This window comes from Lactuca virosa, chromosome 9 (genome assembly GCF_052849685.1).
Source record: "Lactuca virosa cultivar CGN04683 chromosome 9, Lactuca_virosa_CGN04683_v6, whole genome shotgun sequence".
Taxonomy (NCBI): domain Eukaryota; kingdom Viridiplantae; phylum Streptophyta; class Magnoliopsida; order Asterales; family Asteraceae; genus Lactuca; species Lactuca virosa.
Window position 1 is genome coordinate 222,833,807 of NC_136434.1, and position 17,093 is coordinate 222,850,899.

The 17,093-nt window shown below is 36.3% G+C and overlaps 1 protein-coding gene across 1 annotated transcript; it reads left to right on the forward strand.

Moving 5' to 3' along the window:
* Nucleotides 1–12,024: 12,024 nt before the first annotated feature.
* Nucleotides 12,025–12,990, forward strand: LOC145140350 (uncharacterized). The gene is made up of 3 exons (XM_079073868.1): nt 12,025–12,475; nt 12,537–12,692; nt 12,772–12,990. Exons 1-3 carry the CDS (start codon nt 12,308–12,310, stop codon nt 12,988–12,990), a joined length of 543 nt encoding a protein of 180 aa, XP_078929994.1. The 5' UTR covers nt 12,025–12,307.
* The last annotated feature ends 4,103 nt before the right edge of the window (nt 12,991–17,093 follow it).

Genomic DNA, 17,093 nt, shown 5'->3' on the forward strand with positions numbered 1-17,093 from the left:
AAATCTATCCTCATAACAAGAAATTGTACTAACATACAATGCTAAGCTCATACTATCAGGCATAACCTAAACAGGCTATCCTACTGCTGTCTACTCAATACTAGCATGCAATTCTCGTAAAGCTGAAACACATATAGCAGGCACATAAGGCATCCTCCTAGATCCTTAGTCCTATTCTAGCATGCTGTTCTACTGAAACTAGAACCGATATACATAACATAATCTTGTATGGGTAATTTGGGAGTACTTACTTGAGCTCGGCTGATCGCATGCACCACACCCTTTTTCTTTTCTCAAAACTCTTTTCTTTTTAAGTTTCTCTTTTTTTTTTTCAAAATCCTCTTGAAAGACATTTTACTTTGAAAATCTTTTTACCATTTCCTTAGTTTGAGTCCAGTCACACCCAAGAGTGTGCCTGAATCCCTCAAACCAAGGCTCTGATACCAACTTGAAACATCCCAAAATACGACCCCAAAATTTTTGTTTTAATATTACTAAAAACCACATCATCGATAGTCATACATACTAAAACCATAAAACGGGTAACTCGAAAATCAAGTAACTGTGTCAAAACAAATACTGTATCGATCATGACAAAATATTTGAACAAAACACCCAGGATAAAACTGAAGCTGTGGTGTGTGCCATGCCATCATCCCGAGCTCTTCCCCTTACTTGCGGAAGTACCTGAAACCAAAAACTGAAACAGTAAGCACAAAGCTTAGTGAGCTCCCCCAAACTACCACATACCACACAATACATGTAAAGCAACTACTGGGCCTTGCCCACTGCATCGGACCGAAGTCCGGAAACTGCATCGGATCGAAGTCCGGAACTAACCAGGGCCTCGCCCTCTGCATCGGACCGAAGTCCGGAAACTGCATCGGACCGAAGTCCGGAACTGACTGCATCGGACCGAAGTCCGGAACTAACTGGGATCTTGTCCCCTGCATCGGACCGAAGTCCGGAACTAACTGAGACTAGAGATGGGCACAAAAACTGGATTGGGCTCTAGGATCCGATCCGATCCGAAAACCGGATTTGGTCAAAACCGGTTTTGACCGAACCGGATCAGATTAAACCGGCCACCGGATCGAAACCGGATTGCGTATTCGGACAGCATTTCGGATTGACCCTCGGATTGAGAACCGAATTCGGTTCAAACCGGATCCGAAACCGGATCCGATCCGGTTTTTTTTTTGACCGTTGAAATTTCGGAAATTTGAATTTTTTTTTTATTAGCCGTTGGAAAGGGGAAAAAACGGCTAGTTTGACTTTTCTTGACTTTTTTGCCCTTCCAAACACATATAAATACAACCTATTTGCTCCATTTACATTTTACACACATTTCTACTACTTTCTACTTCTACTTTATACTTTTATTTTCATAATCTTCCAAGAAATGAGCTCCCGAAATTCTACCGCGGCTCAAGAGTCGGATGCAACGGTGGTTAAAATCTTACCAACCACTCGGAGTAAAGATGTTTGGGAACATTACGATTTGTGTTTGTTGTCGAACGGGAAAGAAAAAGCAAGGTGCAAGCAATGCGGGATGTTTTTGGGAAAAGATGGCAATAGTACGTTGAGGAGTCATACAACAAAAACGTGTCCGGTTGTAAAAGGTCAAGGCGATCCGGATCAACCAAATATTACTCCCGACGGTTCGATCTTTATTTACAACAATGATGACATTCGTGAAAGCTTTTGCAAGTTCGTCATTCAAGAGGGCTTGCCTTTCAGCCACTTCGACAACCCACGATTAACAAGGATTTTGCGGGAAAAAATGCAACCACAATACCGGCAAGTAAGTCGCACTTCTCTTAGACGTGATGCTTTAAAGTATTGGGATATAGCCAAAAAAGATATGCAATTGGGATTTTTAAATATAAAAACCGGTGTTTCTTTAACGTGTGATGTTTGGTCCTCCACCGGTAGTTGTCCCAAAAGCTATCTTGCCGTCACGGCACATTGGATAGATCCCACTACTTGGGTAATGAACAAACGAGTTATTGCTTTTGAACTTTTTGCGCATCCTCACACGGGGGCACGATTATTTGCAATTTTAGTAAGCGTTATAGAGACTTATAATTTACGCGACAAAATCTTCTCTATTTCGTTTGACAATGCAAGTAATAATACCGTCGCGGCAAAAAGATTAATTGCAAAATATAAACCTATTTTGGATGGCTCGTTTTTTCATACTAGATGTGTTTGTCACATTATTAATCTTGCGGTACAAGATGGTTTAAAAATGATAGATTCGACGATTGAAAAATTCAAAACTGTGTTAACTAGAGTTTTTGGAAAAAATAAAGCTACAATGGAAAAATATCGAAAGTTTGCCATTTCCATAAACGTAACTCCATATAGTCCTCATTGGGATGTTGACACTAGATGGAGTTCAACATGTATGATGTTTGAAAGTTTGACACGTCAAAGAATCGCTTTACAATTATTTTACGACACAATTTCAAAAGGAAAAAATCCGGTTTCGGATTATGATTGGGATTTGATGGAAGAGTTTGTGTAAATGTTAAAAGTTTTTAAACAATCAACCACTTTTTTATCGGGCGTGTATTACCCTACAAGTCCGTTGTTACTAAATGAATTATGGTTGATGTCTGCACAATTGGAGCGTTTTGAACAAAGAAGTGAAATATTTGTTTTGGTTACGAGACCAATGAGACAAAAACTAGTCAAATATTTCAAAGAAATGCCACCACTTTTTACTTGTGCCGCGGCATTAAACCCATGTATCAATGTTACGGGTGTAGAGGCTTTGATTACCAAAATTTCTATGTCTTTAAATTTGCACAAAGATGACTCAAACTACATCCGTAACCAAATACACACTTTTAATAATACTTTTACTAATTTGTTTGACATTTACGCTACAAAGTATGGCGATATGTCAAACACTTTTGCAAGTGTAACCGACTCTACTAGTGGTGCATCGGGTAGTGGTGGGGGTCGAACGGATTTTCATATCGACCTCTATAACTACCTTTTGGAGGAACAAAACAAAAGAGCACGCACATTAACCCCTAGTAGCGAACTTGGAATTTATATGGGGTCAAATTTTTTAAAATTCATGAGTGCACCACAATTTAAAAATTTGGATCTTTTGGCTTGGTGGAGAGAAAAGGAAGCACAATTTCCTATTCTCTCCGTCATGGCCCGCGATTTACTAACCGTCCAAGCTTCCACGGTAGCTTCGGAATCCGCTTTTTCTTTTAGTGGTAGAGTTTTATCAAAGTTGAGGACGAATCTTACCCCGGTTGCGGTAGTGGTTTGCGTTTGCTTGAAGGATTACTTGGATTCGGTGGAACGTATACAACACTTGGCATCACTAGAAGGCCCACTACCACAAAATGTTGAACCGGAGATCATGGATGAAGAATATGCACAAGGCTTATCAACACCTCCGGAAGACGAAGACGATGACGATGAAGACGAAGACGAAGATGAAGAATATGGTATTGATGACACCCCTACTTATTTGCGTGGCGGTTAAAGAATATTTTAGTGAAGGCGACACGAAGTGGAAGACCACAAAAACTATTTCTATTTGGCTAAACGTTATAACGCCACTTTATTATTATTATTATTAGTTAACTAGTTTAAAAACTCTTTCTAATTCGACGTTTGATGTATGTTTTAACAATTTTAATGAACCTATGTTGCATTTTGTGTTATATATGAGGTCCAAAAAATGTTTTTTTAAAAAAAAAAAAAAAAAAAAAAACCAAATTCGGATCGGATTAAACCGATTCGGATTGGGGCCTCGGAAAACCGGTCAAATCCGGTTTGAAACCGGTTCGGATTATTGGCTTATTCGGATCGGCTATGACCTCGGAAAACCGGATCGGATCCGGATCCGGATCGGATCGGATCGGATCGGGTCTTTGTGCATCGCTAACTGAGACCTTGTCCCCTGCATCGGACCGAAGTCCGGAAACTGACTAACATGACATAACATAAACATATCTACTAGCATGAAACACATATATTGCATACTGCATCGGACCGAAGCCCGGAACATATATCACAAATACATGCTTGAATCACAAAGACATCAAGCACACTGAGCTACTGCATCAGACCGAAGTCTGGAACTACTGTTGACTAAACGGGTCGGCATTGTGGCCGTAGACCCGCTCCTACTGGAAGGAAACTCACCTCGTAACGCTGGCTGCTGAGGTGCTAAGTCTGAGACTGTCTGACTGCTGCTCCGGAACTCCCCGGTTACAAATCCCATAAACACTAAATCAAATACTGATAACTAATCTCAGGGTAAAATGACTGTTTTACCCCCTGGTCAAAGTCAACTTCCTGGTTAAAGTCAACTTCCTGGTTGACCGGACTCGCCGAGTCAGGGCACAGACTCGCCGAGTCCCTTCTTTACTAACACTGACTTTAACTCACCGAGTCCCTTTCCCACTCACTAACTCACCCTGGACTCAGAAGTCGGAGAAAACACGGGGACTCGCGACTCGACTCATCGAGTCCGAAGAACAACTCGCCGAGTCCTGTCGTGAAGATTCCATACAGTTGAATTCTAAACCATTCAAGAGCATCTAACTTGTAGATCTGAGCCCCTGGAACCATCTGAACACGTAAAGTTGCAAACTTCACGTGTATCTAAGAAGAAATGAAGCTATTTCACTCAAACACTACTTTTCTCGGGAAAACTCATCCGACTCGCCGAGTTGTATGAACAACTCGTCGAGTCTAAGGCAATCTTCATCGGACTCGCCGAGTTCGTCGAGTTCACGGCTATCTTCATATAACTCGTCGAGTCAGCTTGCGACTCACCGAGTTCATTCAGTCCCTTTTTTCCATACATACCTGATTTGAGCCATGCAGCGGCTCCAAATCGCAGATCCATGCTTCTAGGGCATGTTTATCATGTAAAGTTGCAAACTTTAGATGCATGCATAGCTTTATAGGCTCCAAATGTCAAAACTAAGCTCTTAATGGGGTTCTAAGCTCAAGAGGGACCTCAATCACGAATATGACTGCAACTTTATACTTCTAGAATGCAATGAGGGTCCAGATCTAAAGTTTCCCTCCAAGGAGAGTCCATATCCCAAGTTTTGAATCATAAAAAGGCTCCAAAGAAGGCATAACAAGCATAAAGAGGGTTTAATGGAGGAGTAAGCAAGGTAGTAACTTTATTACCAGAATATGAAGCTGATGGGAGCTAGTTCTTGGATCTCCTTCTTCTCCTTTGCACCTTCACTCTTTCCTTCACTTCTACCCTTCCAAGAATACACCAAAACACTCAAAATCAAGAAGGAATCACTCAAACTCACCAATGGAGGCTAGGGTTTCGAGGGGGAATGTTCTGAGAGTGATAGAGGCGAGGTTGGGGCGTATAAGGACGTTTAAATAGGGTGCAAACCCTAAGGATTAGGGTTTCCTCCAGACTGGCCTACTCGTCGAGTCCAGGCGCGGACTCGCCGAGTAGATCACTTAAAATCCGCGTCCAACCTGGTATCTACTCGACGAGTCGGGGCTACTACTCGCCGAGTAGCTCTAAATAAAAGACATTAATAAATTAAACACGTACCAGGAATGGGGCGTTACAATAATGCGACTCCTTGATTAAAACATGTTGTGTAGTAGCTTTATGAATTGACTTTGTTCGGTGTACCAACACCCATAAATGCTCATATGGCTCTTTTCATATTGGTCCTGTAAAATCAAAAGCAACAATATGTTGTAATATGTACCAACAACGTTAAATTCTGCAAATAAATTTGATAATCATTACAATTAAAGTGCATTGTCATAACCATAAACATCAAATTCGGACATTGTAATTTGGTCAACTTCTAATGTATTTTTTTTCGTTATAAGAATTAAACTATGATTTTTCTGGCTACACCTAATCAAATATACATATCTTCCAATCAAAGAAAATTATTACAAAAAACATGTTATGAACAAAAATATAATATTAGTTTCATAATTTGTCAAAGGTTAACATTAATAAATAATAATGAACTTTAACAAATCTTGCATTTTGGTCACTGTATTCAACTAACAAATGAAATTCAGTTTAGACGATTGATTCAAGAAGTGCATCCATGACTTCTTGTAGCTGAATTTAGGAAAATGCTAAGACCTACTGAGATATGAGAGAACGGTCTGTGAGGATACGGTTAGTTTCTGGAGGGCAATATAAATTCAAAATCGTTAGCACATATCTTTCCTACCTACTTCAATTATCAAATTTAGATCAAACTTATCAAAATCAAATTATAAAAAAACCCAGATATGTAACATAGCAATCAAACAACATATTTTTCATAGAAATAAAATATCACAAATCTACAATTTACACTTTATATAATATTCTTAAATTATATCTTACCTTTTCATCATTAATGGTCACTAACACCTCTTTCCGTCTTACTATTGTGACACACATCTATATCGAAAATAAGAGAAAGAACTATAGAGAATGAATGTTGACAGAGTGACACTTCTTTGAAAATGCAGCAAAATTCTTCCTTTACACTTGATTTAACAATAGAAAATGGAAAATTTTATAATCATAAAAGTATGCTTAATTCAACAAATTTGTTATCAAAATTAATGGAAAATTGAGTTTCTTGAAGAAACAAATCAAATACACAAAAAAGAATAAAAAACAAACAATGAAGCAAAGACAATTTGAAGAGCATGCCAGAATGGTATGATCAATATAGTCATGGTTAATCTTTTCTCATCTTCAAGATGATAAGTACAAGTGAGTAGAGAAAACAAATTGTAATCATAAAAATATGGTTATTCAACAAATTTGTGATCAAAGTTAATGGAAATATTTTTTGTTGAAATAATCAATTATTAAGTATGTAGGATATCACCACTAAGGGATTTATAGTTTTTCATCATCCTCAGGCTTCAATAAAAGCATCAATTAATGCTCATCACTTTCAAGTAAAACTCCCTGCAATTTAAACTTAATTATAGTAAATATAATCAATAACATTATAAAAAATGTAAGGTTAAGAATAAGTAGATACAATTATTGAGTTAGATAGTTGGAAATCGAGCAATTGTAATTTAACATGTATAAGACCGGTTATTACTTTCAAAATTAGAAGTATTTACTTTATTAATAAGATTTAAATACAAGGTGACTATTTTGCCCTTGATGACTTTTGGTACTATCGATGTACACTGAGAAAGAAACAGAATAATTAAAAAGATATATCATGTTGATTTGCAAACATATAGGATGCTCAATGCATAAATTATGACTTTAAATTGTGGGAGGATTTGAATTTTATTTTAGGGATAGAGGAAATTGGTGAAGGTTTGAGCAGAAATATTGATGGACAGCGTGTTTGACCAAACATTGGTCAATATGACATAAACAATTTGATCTAAGGATGAAAAAGGTGTAAGTGAAACACAAGCAAAAATATTTATTGCTTTAGATGATGAAATAAAGTTTCTCTTTTAGACATAGAATTCAATCTTCTATTTTGTAAATGTAAACGTCTTAGTCTTTGCCTATCTCCAGCGTTATTGTAATGAGTTTTATTATTTACATCTGTAAAATTATAGGAAATGATTAATATCTAAAAAATAATTCAATGGTAAATGTTTACTAGTAAATTTATCAATAAATTCACAATGAATTATACATAATTGTTTTATAATGGTTAAAAGATTTATAAAAGTTTGCAATTTCATAAAAAGTGGTAGTTTTCTAATATTTATATTGAAGTTGTAATAAATAACATTGTAACAATGTTGACAATTTTATATTTAAAAGGAATCATAGAGTAAAAATGATTAAAATTCTAAATTCATTTGAGTTTAAACCCAAAATACAAACAGATGAATAATTCAACATTACTAATGAATAAATCCAAAATGTATTCAAATGATCAAAATTCTAACCCAAAAAACGAATATTATGAAACAAAGTCATCAAAAACCAAATAGTTTGTAAACATAATATGAAATCAACAATACTCATATCACCCAACTACTCAAACAAAATCATGAAAATCATATATTATTTTTCTTTATTTGGAATTAGCAGTTTTGACTTGCCTTCCCCAGAAGTATGATCTGTCATTGATGTTGATGATCGTTTGGTTAAGGACATTGTTTCCAAATTATCAACAACATAAACATCTTCCAGGTTGTGTTTTAATTCTTCATGTGTAGACACTTTTTTTAAAGGATGTCCACTTAGTGCACTTGTTGCAGTACTTTTATCAAGACTCAAAGTGGGTGTGACGTTATCATTAGTAAACGAAACAACATCATAAATGTAAAATATAAATGTGTATGTCAATCTAAAAGTTAATAATATTTCAAAGTATTTAAAATATTAGATTTAGTTATATTATATTTAACACCTTCAAATTTAATGTGTCTTGAGATCCGAATACTGCCGATAAAACATTAAACGAATCGGATTCCGGCGCCTACATTTGTAGTACATAGAAATATGTTAGTTGATCAATTGAAATATAGAAAATAAAATTTAATAAGTGTAGTGTTTGTAGTATTCTTTGTAAAAGAATGTTACATGTTTGATGTTAAAAAAAATATTTCAATTTCAGTAATGATTGTATTATCAACATTGAAGTTTGAGATTGCATAACCATCAACTTTGATCTTTAAATTATAATGTGAAATTTGAATTTTGAACACCAACTTTTTATCCAAAAGTAAATTCAAAGCAGAAAGATAAATCTTCATATTACCCTCCTAAAAATGAACGATTATAAAAATAGAAAGTCAAAAAGTAAAAATTAATTTTATGTAAATGATGTTAATATCGATAATCTCATTAAACTTTTGAAGCAACTCTTGTGTGGTTTTTTCCAAAAGTTTCTTTGTGTCACGATCAAATAACGTAAGTGACACCACACCGGTAAAGTCTTGTACTCTAAAGTTATTTTGAAACTAAAACCATTGATATAAATAAATTCAATAATATAAAATTAAAAAATTTAACCAAATATTATAATGATGTGTATAAAAGAATTATTGAAAACCGTGGAACAAAGATACGTCTTTGTTCATGCAAGTTGGAGTGAACAATAAAAAACTTTTTTTATCATGCTTTTGGTCCATTCCACCACTTTTGTGATCATGCATTAAAACGATATTAAAAGAATTGATATAAATGATATAATTTTGTTTCAGTAACTAAATTAATGAAACTAATATGCTTAAAGTAGATTGATTAATTTTTTCATAACCTCTCTACAAAAACACAGTAATAATAGGTAATAAGAACAGAGTAAATGCAAGAAATTGGAGAAGAATAAGGAGAACAGAATAAAGAAAGAACATGAAAAAAAGAATTAGAGAAAAAGACCGCTGAATAAGAACACTATAAATCGTGGGACTCAATCCAAAATTGTAAAAATAACAACTTCAATGTAATCGTATATATATGATGTTTTTAAATAAGGAAAACATTATCTTCCAAAAAAATTGGGATCTTAAAATATCATCTTGGAGCGTTCCTGCCGGACAATTCAGGTGGCTCCACCGACTCAGCGCTGGTGCTCAGTGCCCGATTATCAGTGAAATAATATAGGAAGCCACAAACATCTTGTAGGCAATTGGATAGAACTTGATAGGTACAGAAAAACAAAAATGGAGAGAGAGGATAAAAGATGTTAGGGTTACTGTTAATAAAAACGAATGATAATATAAATATGAAACATAAAAATTACACCATAAGATTAAACAAACTCACCCTTCGTCCGTCGAATTCAACTTTCAATGATTCATCTATTATTATTGTACCAGAAGGGATTGTCATGCTAATCAAATGGATTTGAAGCGTCAGAAGGAGAAACTGATTTATGGAAATCAACGTTTTGTTCCATGGCAGTGGGTTGAGGCGGATGAGCGGAGCAAGCGGGAAACTGGTTCGGCCTTGTGTGGAAGGAGGAAGGAGGAAGGAGACATTCGTCGTTTGAGATAGATCCAACAACGCCACTGCGACCACCATCGATGTGTTCAATCGATCACTCATATGGAGGGCTTCACCGTAAAAGATGGAGGGAGCATAGAGCATAAGAAGCTTCGAGGTCTTTATCTGAGGCGGTGGATAGTTGATGTAAACTTGGTAAGGAAGATAGAGGAGAGAGTCGGTGGACAATGTTCTGTAACGTTTTGATTGGAGAGGGATGGCGGTGAGAGACATGTGAACGTCACTCTCAAAGCAAGAACATACGCAAAAACCCTGGGAAAATTACAGATAAATTACATTAAGTGTTTGGGAGATAAAAAGGAACAGAAAAAATGAAAAAACATCATAAATGGTCCCTGTGGTTTCCCAAAATCTGAAGTTTAGTCCCCGTGGTTTAAAAACGTCAAAGATGGTCCCTGTGCTTTCAAAACTTTTGACGATTGGTCCTTATTGCTAACTCCGTTAAGTTTGTCCATTAACTAAAGGGCATTTTCGTCTTTTCACGATCACAGGGACCATTTATGATGTTTTCACTTATTTTAAAAAAAATGAAAAAATGAAATAAGATGCAAAGGGGCCCCACCCCCCCCCTCTCTCTCTCTCTCTCTCTCTCTCTCGTTCTTATATCACCAGCCACCATCATCGTGTTTCTCACTATTTGCTGTTGATCGGAGCTAGCCAAACACCGTGTGTTGCTGTTACTGCTTGTGTGGCTCCATCTGACCAACTCCCTCCGACCACCTGTCACCGTTCACCGCTACTCCCTTTGAGTTCACGTTGGCATAAAACAAATGAGCAAGACAGTTGAACTACAATTGCACGCCGCCACCACCCGCTGCCACAGTGAGGACTCCGATTCACCAAAACTAATAGACCCAACAATCTATCTTCTCCTCCACCTCCTAATTTGTCCACCGACTATATGGTTGTATCTATCTCACCAAAGTTTTTAAATCAAGAACCAGCATCTTATCTCTATGAAGAATTAAGACCATCATCTCTATTGAAATCATTCTCTCTTCTCCTATACCGTTTCATTGTCCATCATCAGAACACCACCATAATCCTTTTCAATATGCAATTGGAGAACATAAGGAAGAAGGGGCTGTGATTTGAATCTGTACAGATGATAAGAAAGGCACACAGGAAAAAAGGGCATCTCAGTCTTGATCTTCGAAGGTTAAGGGTGGGTCTAGTTTTCTTGAGGTGTACTTGGTGCTCGATTCACACGAGTTTAAAAATGACAGAGGCTTCTCTCTTTCTCTCTTGTTCTTCATATACTGCAAAAGTTATTATGTTTATCAATTTTTAGTTCACTGAAATATGAACACAAAGTGTTTGTTAAAATGCCAAGGAGAGTTTTTAGTTGTTACGATCCATATTTGCCTTAAACCCTTTTTTGTTATTATGTGAAAGTGCTTGGCTAGCTCCGATCAACAACAAAGAGTAAGAAACACGGTGGTGATGGTTAGTGATATCAGAGAGAGAGAGAGAGAGAGAGAGAGAGACCCTTTGCATCTTATTTCATTTTTTTATTTTTTTCTTAAAATAAGTGAAAACCTCATAAATGGTCCTGTGATCGTGAAAAGACGAAAATGTCCTTTAGTTAACGGACAAATTTAACGGAGTTAGCAATAAGGACTAATCGTCAAAAGTTTTGAAAGCACAGGGACCATCTATGACGTTTTTAAACCACGGGGACTAAACTTCAGATTTTGAGAAACCACAGGGACCATTTATGATGTTTTTTCGAAAAAAATTAAAGAAAAAAAAAGTAAAGCAGAAAAGAAAAATAGAAAAAAATGTTTCACCAATGACAGCAAAGTACATTTCCAAAAGAGGCTTCAAAATAGATATATAATTAATATTTAGTTGAGCAAATATAAAAACTGCGATTAAAACTTTGCGTTAAGTAATAGTATTTGATTTTGTTGATATAAAAAACGGTAGGGAGGGACTAGTAATGAAAAATATAAAAGAAACTGGTTGAGGAGTTAACTTCATTTTGGGGAGAATGTGGGAAACGAAGGAAACTGAGGGTGTTAGTTATAAATGGTGGATTTGACGCTTGAGTTTTAGTTAATGTTTATATTATGTTAATGTTTTGGTTATGATTCCAGTGAGTTTTAGTTTATATTTTTACTATTCTCATCATCAATGGTGGATTTGACGCTTGAGTTTCATTTTCATGGAACGAATATCAATTGTATACATCTAGGGTTTTATGAAGCGAAACTCATGGTTATTGTGATCGGAGACATCAGGATTTCTTCAACCGTTGTTCAATGTTAAGAGTTTAATCCAATTTATTTGTTCTGTGTTTGGAGAATATTTAGGACAACAATGGTTGGGTATACATATACACTGGATGTGGTTGTAGAGAAGTCGGATTGGGTTACAGAAATAAAACCGAAAGAGTTTGACCTCTGCTTTAGGTGTTTGAAGTGCAAACGTCTTCTTGTAGTACCAGTTGTGTGGAATCACGTGGATAGATTTACGAAAACGTTGAACGTAAGTTTTTCTGTAAATTTTGCAGTGTTTTGCTAGCTTTTTGAATCAATTTCATTTACAGTGCAGGAATTCAAAGTGTAATCAAGCGCTAACTCTGGTGGAAAAAGACGTCAACAGCAAGAACATTTTCAAGAAATCTGTGGGGGTCTTCACGCTTAGAGGAGACAACTGGAGAATAAAAAGAAATTATCAGGATGGCTTCATCAAGTGGTCTGTGGTATGTTTTATAATTTAGTTTATTTAATAAGCTATCTAGTAGTGAATTAATCATTTGGCCACATGCATTGCAATTGCAGAACACATTCGGTGGATGGAGGAATGTGGAGACCTTGAATGGTGGAAAATGGGAAATGTCCCTGATGGATTATTGGAGGTTTGCCCCAAAGAAGGAGCAGGCTAAAAGAGTCTTACGAGTGAAGGAGGAGGAGGAGGAGGAGGAGGAGAGGAGGAGGAGGAGGAACCGTCAGACAGCAGTGACAGCAGTGACGATCCTGACAAACTGGATGCCAAGCTAGGAAGGTTGAAGAAAGGAGACACTGATGTGTGGAACTGGAAATTCGATAGCGAGTCCGATGGAGAGTATTATGACTATGACCTTCCATACGTCAAAAAGCTTCGCTTGAGGCTTTGCTCTGTTGTTCGGGAGAATAAGAAGCTGGTGAAGAGCAACTGACAACATCCCACAGGTAAATAGGTAATGGTAAATTGGTAATGATTTCTTTCATTGAGAACTGAGAACAGGTTTTGGCAGCTTTATAGACTATGCAGACTATGTGATATGCATGATTGATTGTTTAGTAGCATGATTGGCAGCTTTATAGACCTATGCAGACTATGTGATATGCATGATTGATTGTTTAGTAGCACGTTAATTGAGATGAAAGATACAAGTTAGACTACAAGTTTTTCCTTTTTTGATTATGTTAAATGCATTACATGGGTAATCTGATTCGCTTAACTACAAAAGGCAAAGATTTTTTTGGATATAGTTTTCACATCAAAAAAATTTAGTGAATAAAATATCTTTCATAGACTATGTCATATGCATGAATGATTGTTTAATAGCAGACTATATGTTTTTCCTGTTTTGATTTTGTTAAATGAGTAATCTCGTTCGATTAATTAGAAAGGGCAAAGATTTTTTTGGATAAGATTAAATATCTTTTATACTTCTAAATATCGATTCATAAATCCATTAGAATATATGCCAGATTGTGACATATTGATAAAATTTCTCTTATCCATTTTTCAGTGACATCAATTATGGTTTGATATTTCTAGTGACGATGGAAATACAAATACATGTGTAATTACCACTTATAAAACAAATACTTTCCTCGAATCAAAGAAGATTAGGACGACCTCATGCAATTTTATAATTTCGTTTTATATTTTTTCTCTTAAATAAGTTAAAAGATTCGGATCCCACTCGACTTTCATTTCTTTAAATAAAACAACTCTCTTCTGCAACACATCAACTCATACGTACGCTTTTAAGAAAAATAAAATAAAAAAATGTTACTTTTTGATTTTTTTTAACCCTATATATTCATATAAATACTCTATGCTTTACTTCTTATCTTTATTGTATGTATGGCAGGCTTTTATATGTATTTTTATAAGTAGTTTATGAAAATATACTAATATAGTGTGTATAAACCAATTTATTTTTGACCATATTTTGTTTATATTAATCAAAACTGCATTATATATATATATAAGTTGGCCAATAATGGTTATGAACAGTAAACTTTAAGGGGTTGCAACTTTAGTCCTTCTGTTTTTATCAATTATCATATATATCCTTGAAGTGATACGTGGCTTGGGCTAAATGTACTTAGTCATGGGTTGCATGTGATATGTGTTCTGCATGCATCACTGTTGACCGCCATTATCAACCAATCCTTTTTCTTTGAAACCGATCTAAATTGTCTTCTACCATTCATTCGCCGCTACTTCTTCTCAATTCGATTTGAGCTTCAATCCTGTCCGCTTTCGTTTTTTACCTACACCCTTCGTCGATGGAAGGCCTAAACCCTTGTTTTCATAAAACATGAGACATTCTTAGAAACAGTAATATGATACAAACTAACATATAACATAATATCCTCGATCTATTACAATTCCCTTATCAAACGAGAGGCGAACACAAACACTATAATATAATAATTATTAATTCTAAAAGATTTTATTATTCTTTATAAGTTAGAGGGAGTGGTGAAATTTTTTGTCACATTCTTTATGCTGTCATATAAACGTCATCTATGATTTGTCACACTTCTTCAAAAAACTTAGCTATTTAGAGGGCGTGGGTTGTCATTTTTGCCATATTTTTTTTACTAAAATTAATCTATATTAGAAATAATCAATTTAAAAAAATGAAACATGATTTGTTTCATTTTCTGTAAATATTTCAGGACTGCTAACTCCATTTGCGTTCATTTTGAGTATGACGGAGGCATGATATAGCCTAATGGTTAAAACATTTTATCAATCAAAGCTAATGATCACTTGTATAACATGACAATTTTTGTTTTAATATAGTTAGTTGGAAATTTAAAGGTGGCTGTAATATACTATCGTGGAGATAAGAAATAGAATTTGGTGTAATACTGGACCTGAAGTTTGGTTATGAAGAATGAAGATTAATTATTAATGATTTTTTATTGCTAATAAATTAAATAGTTTTAAATAGTTTGTGCATTTTAAATAGTTTTTTTTACAACGCAATAAATTAATAAAAAGAAAAATCCATCCAGATGATGAGTGAAAGTACAATACAACATCGAATTAAAAATGAAGTAAAAGCAAATCCTAAACATGAGGGGAACCAACAAGAGCAATGGACTAATAGGAAGGAAACCAACAAAGGCAATCAACTCTAAAAGAACCAGTGGCAAAAAGGTCAACATTCCCCATATCAAGAAAGCAAACATCAGACATCTCAAACCAAACACACCAAGGCCAAGCAAGAAAAGCCAACAAAATTAAGTACAAAACATCATAAATGAAGCTAGCAAACACCACATCTGTAACAACCAAAAATACGACCCAAAAATTTCATTTTAAAAATCATAATAAACCATAAATCATCCAAAATCATAAGGGAAAAACATGTATCATGTGTAACAAAACATTATCCCCAAAATACTGTGACAGAACGTATGATAAAATATCAGAGTCTCAACAATCCCAGGCTGAATACTGTGGTGTGTGTGCTATGCGATCACCCCGAGCTATTCCCTTTGCTACCGGAAGTACCTGAAACCAAAATTGAAAATGTAAGCACGAAGTTTAGTGAGCACCCCCAAACTACCACATACCATACAATAACACATATAACACATACTTGGCCTTGCCCACTACATCGGGCCCTGCCCGACATCGGACCGAAGTTCGACATAACTTGGGCCCCGCCCACTGCATCGGGCCCCGCCCGACATCGGACCGAAGTCCGGAATAACTTGGGCCCCGCCCGACATCGGACCCAAGTCCGGAATAAACTGAACATAACATAAACATTTAACATAATCACATAAACTGCATCGGTCTTGCCCAGCATCGGACCGGAGTCCGAAACATATAACACATCGCACAAACATGCATGAATCACGAAGACATCAAGCATACATAACTACTTCTCGGGACTACCCCGACATCGGACCACAGTCCGGAACTACTATCATCTAAACGAGCCGGCATTGTGGCCGTAGACCCGTTCCTACTGGAAGGAAACTCACCTCGTGTGACTGACTGCTGAAACTCTGAGTGAGGAATCTTTGTCTGCTGCTTCGTCGACTCTCCGACTATAATTTTCCATAAGGACACTTAGTCAAAAACTGATAACTATTCTTAGGGTAAAATGACCATTTTACCCTTGGCCAAAGTCAACATTCTGGTCAAAGTCAACCTCCAGTTGACTTGACTCGCCGAGTTGGTCCACCAACTCGTCGAGTCCCTCGTATTTCAAACGATATCACCCCCGAATCCACTCGTCGAGTCTAGCATGAACTTGACGGGTTCTCCTTCAATCATAACGTTGGGACTATCTTCAACTGACTCGTCGAGTTCTTCCTTGAACTCGCCGAGTCCGTCTTCATCATATGAATGTGTCTAGTCTATGACTCGCCGAGTTATATGAACAACTCGTTGAGTCTGTCTTCATGGGTTGGGAGATTGCCTTGGACTCGCCGAGTCTGTTCATACACTCGCCGAGTCCCATTATTTCCATGTCCATAATCACGCTTATCTTGTTGAGTTCCCATTCTAGACTCAACCAGATTCCTCAGGAACAGAAAAGGTTGGGGAACCAATACCCGACTCGTCGAGTCCCAAGAACGACTCACCGAGTCCCCCAAAGTCCATGTCTATAAACTCGATTTATGTTGAGTTCATCTCATCAAAAGGGTAGATCTGACCTCCTAGGGTCGATATAGCACGTAAAGTTAAGAACTTTATGTCCATGCATGGGTCCATAAGCTCAAAAGACCCTAAAATGAGGTCTACAAGATGCATGGGGTTACCATGGCCATAAAGTTTACATCTTTATGCCATGTAACCCTCCCTAGAACCTATATATGAGATATGAACCACTTGGGACGTCCCAACACCAAGGACC

Excerpts from the sequence above, each read along its gene's own strand:
- LOC145140350 (XM_079073868.1), top strand. The coding sequence starts at position 12,308 with ATGGTTGGGTATACATATACACTGGATGTGGTTGTAGAGAAGTCGGAT. Across the intron at positions 12,476-12,536 it reads GATTTACGAAAACGTTGAAC|TGCAGGAATTCAAAGTGTAA; the intron begins GTAAGTTTTTCT and ends TTTCATTTACAG. Across the intron at positions 12,693-12,771 it reads GCTTCATCAAGTGGTCTGTG|AACACATTCGGTGGATGGAG; the intron begins GTATGTTTTATA and ends TTGCAATTGCAG.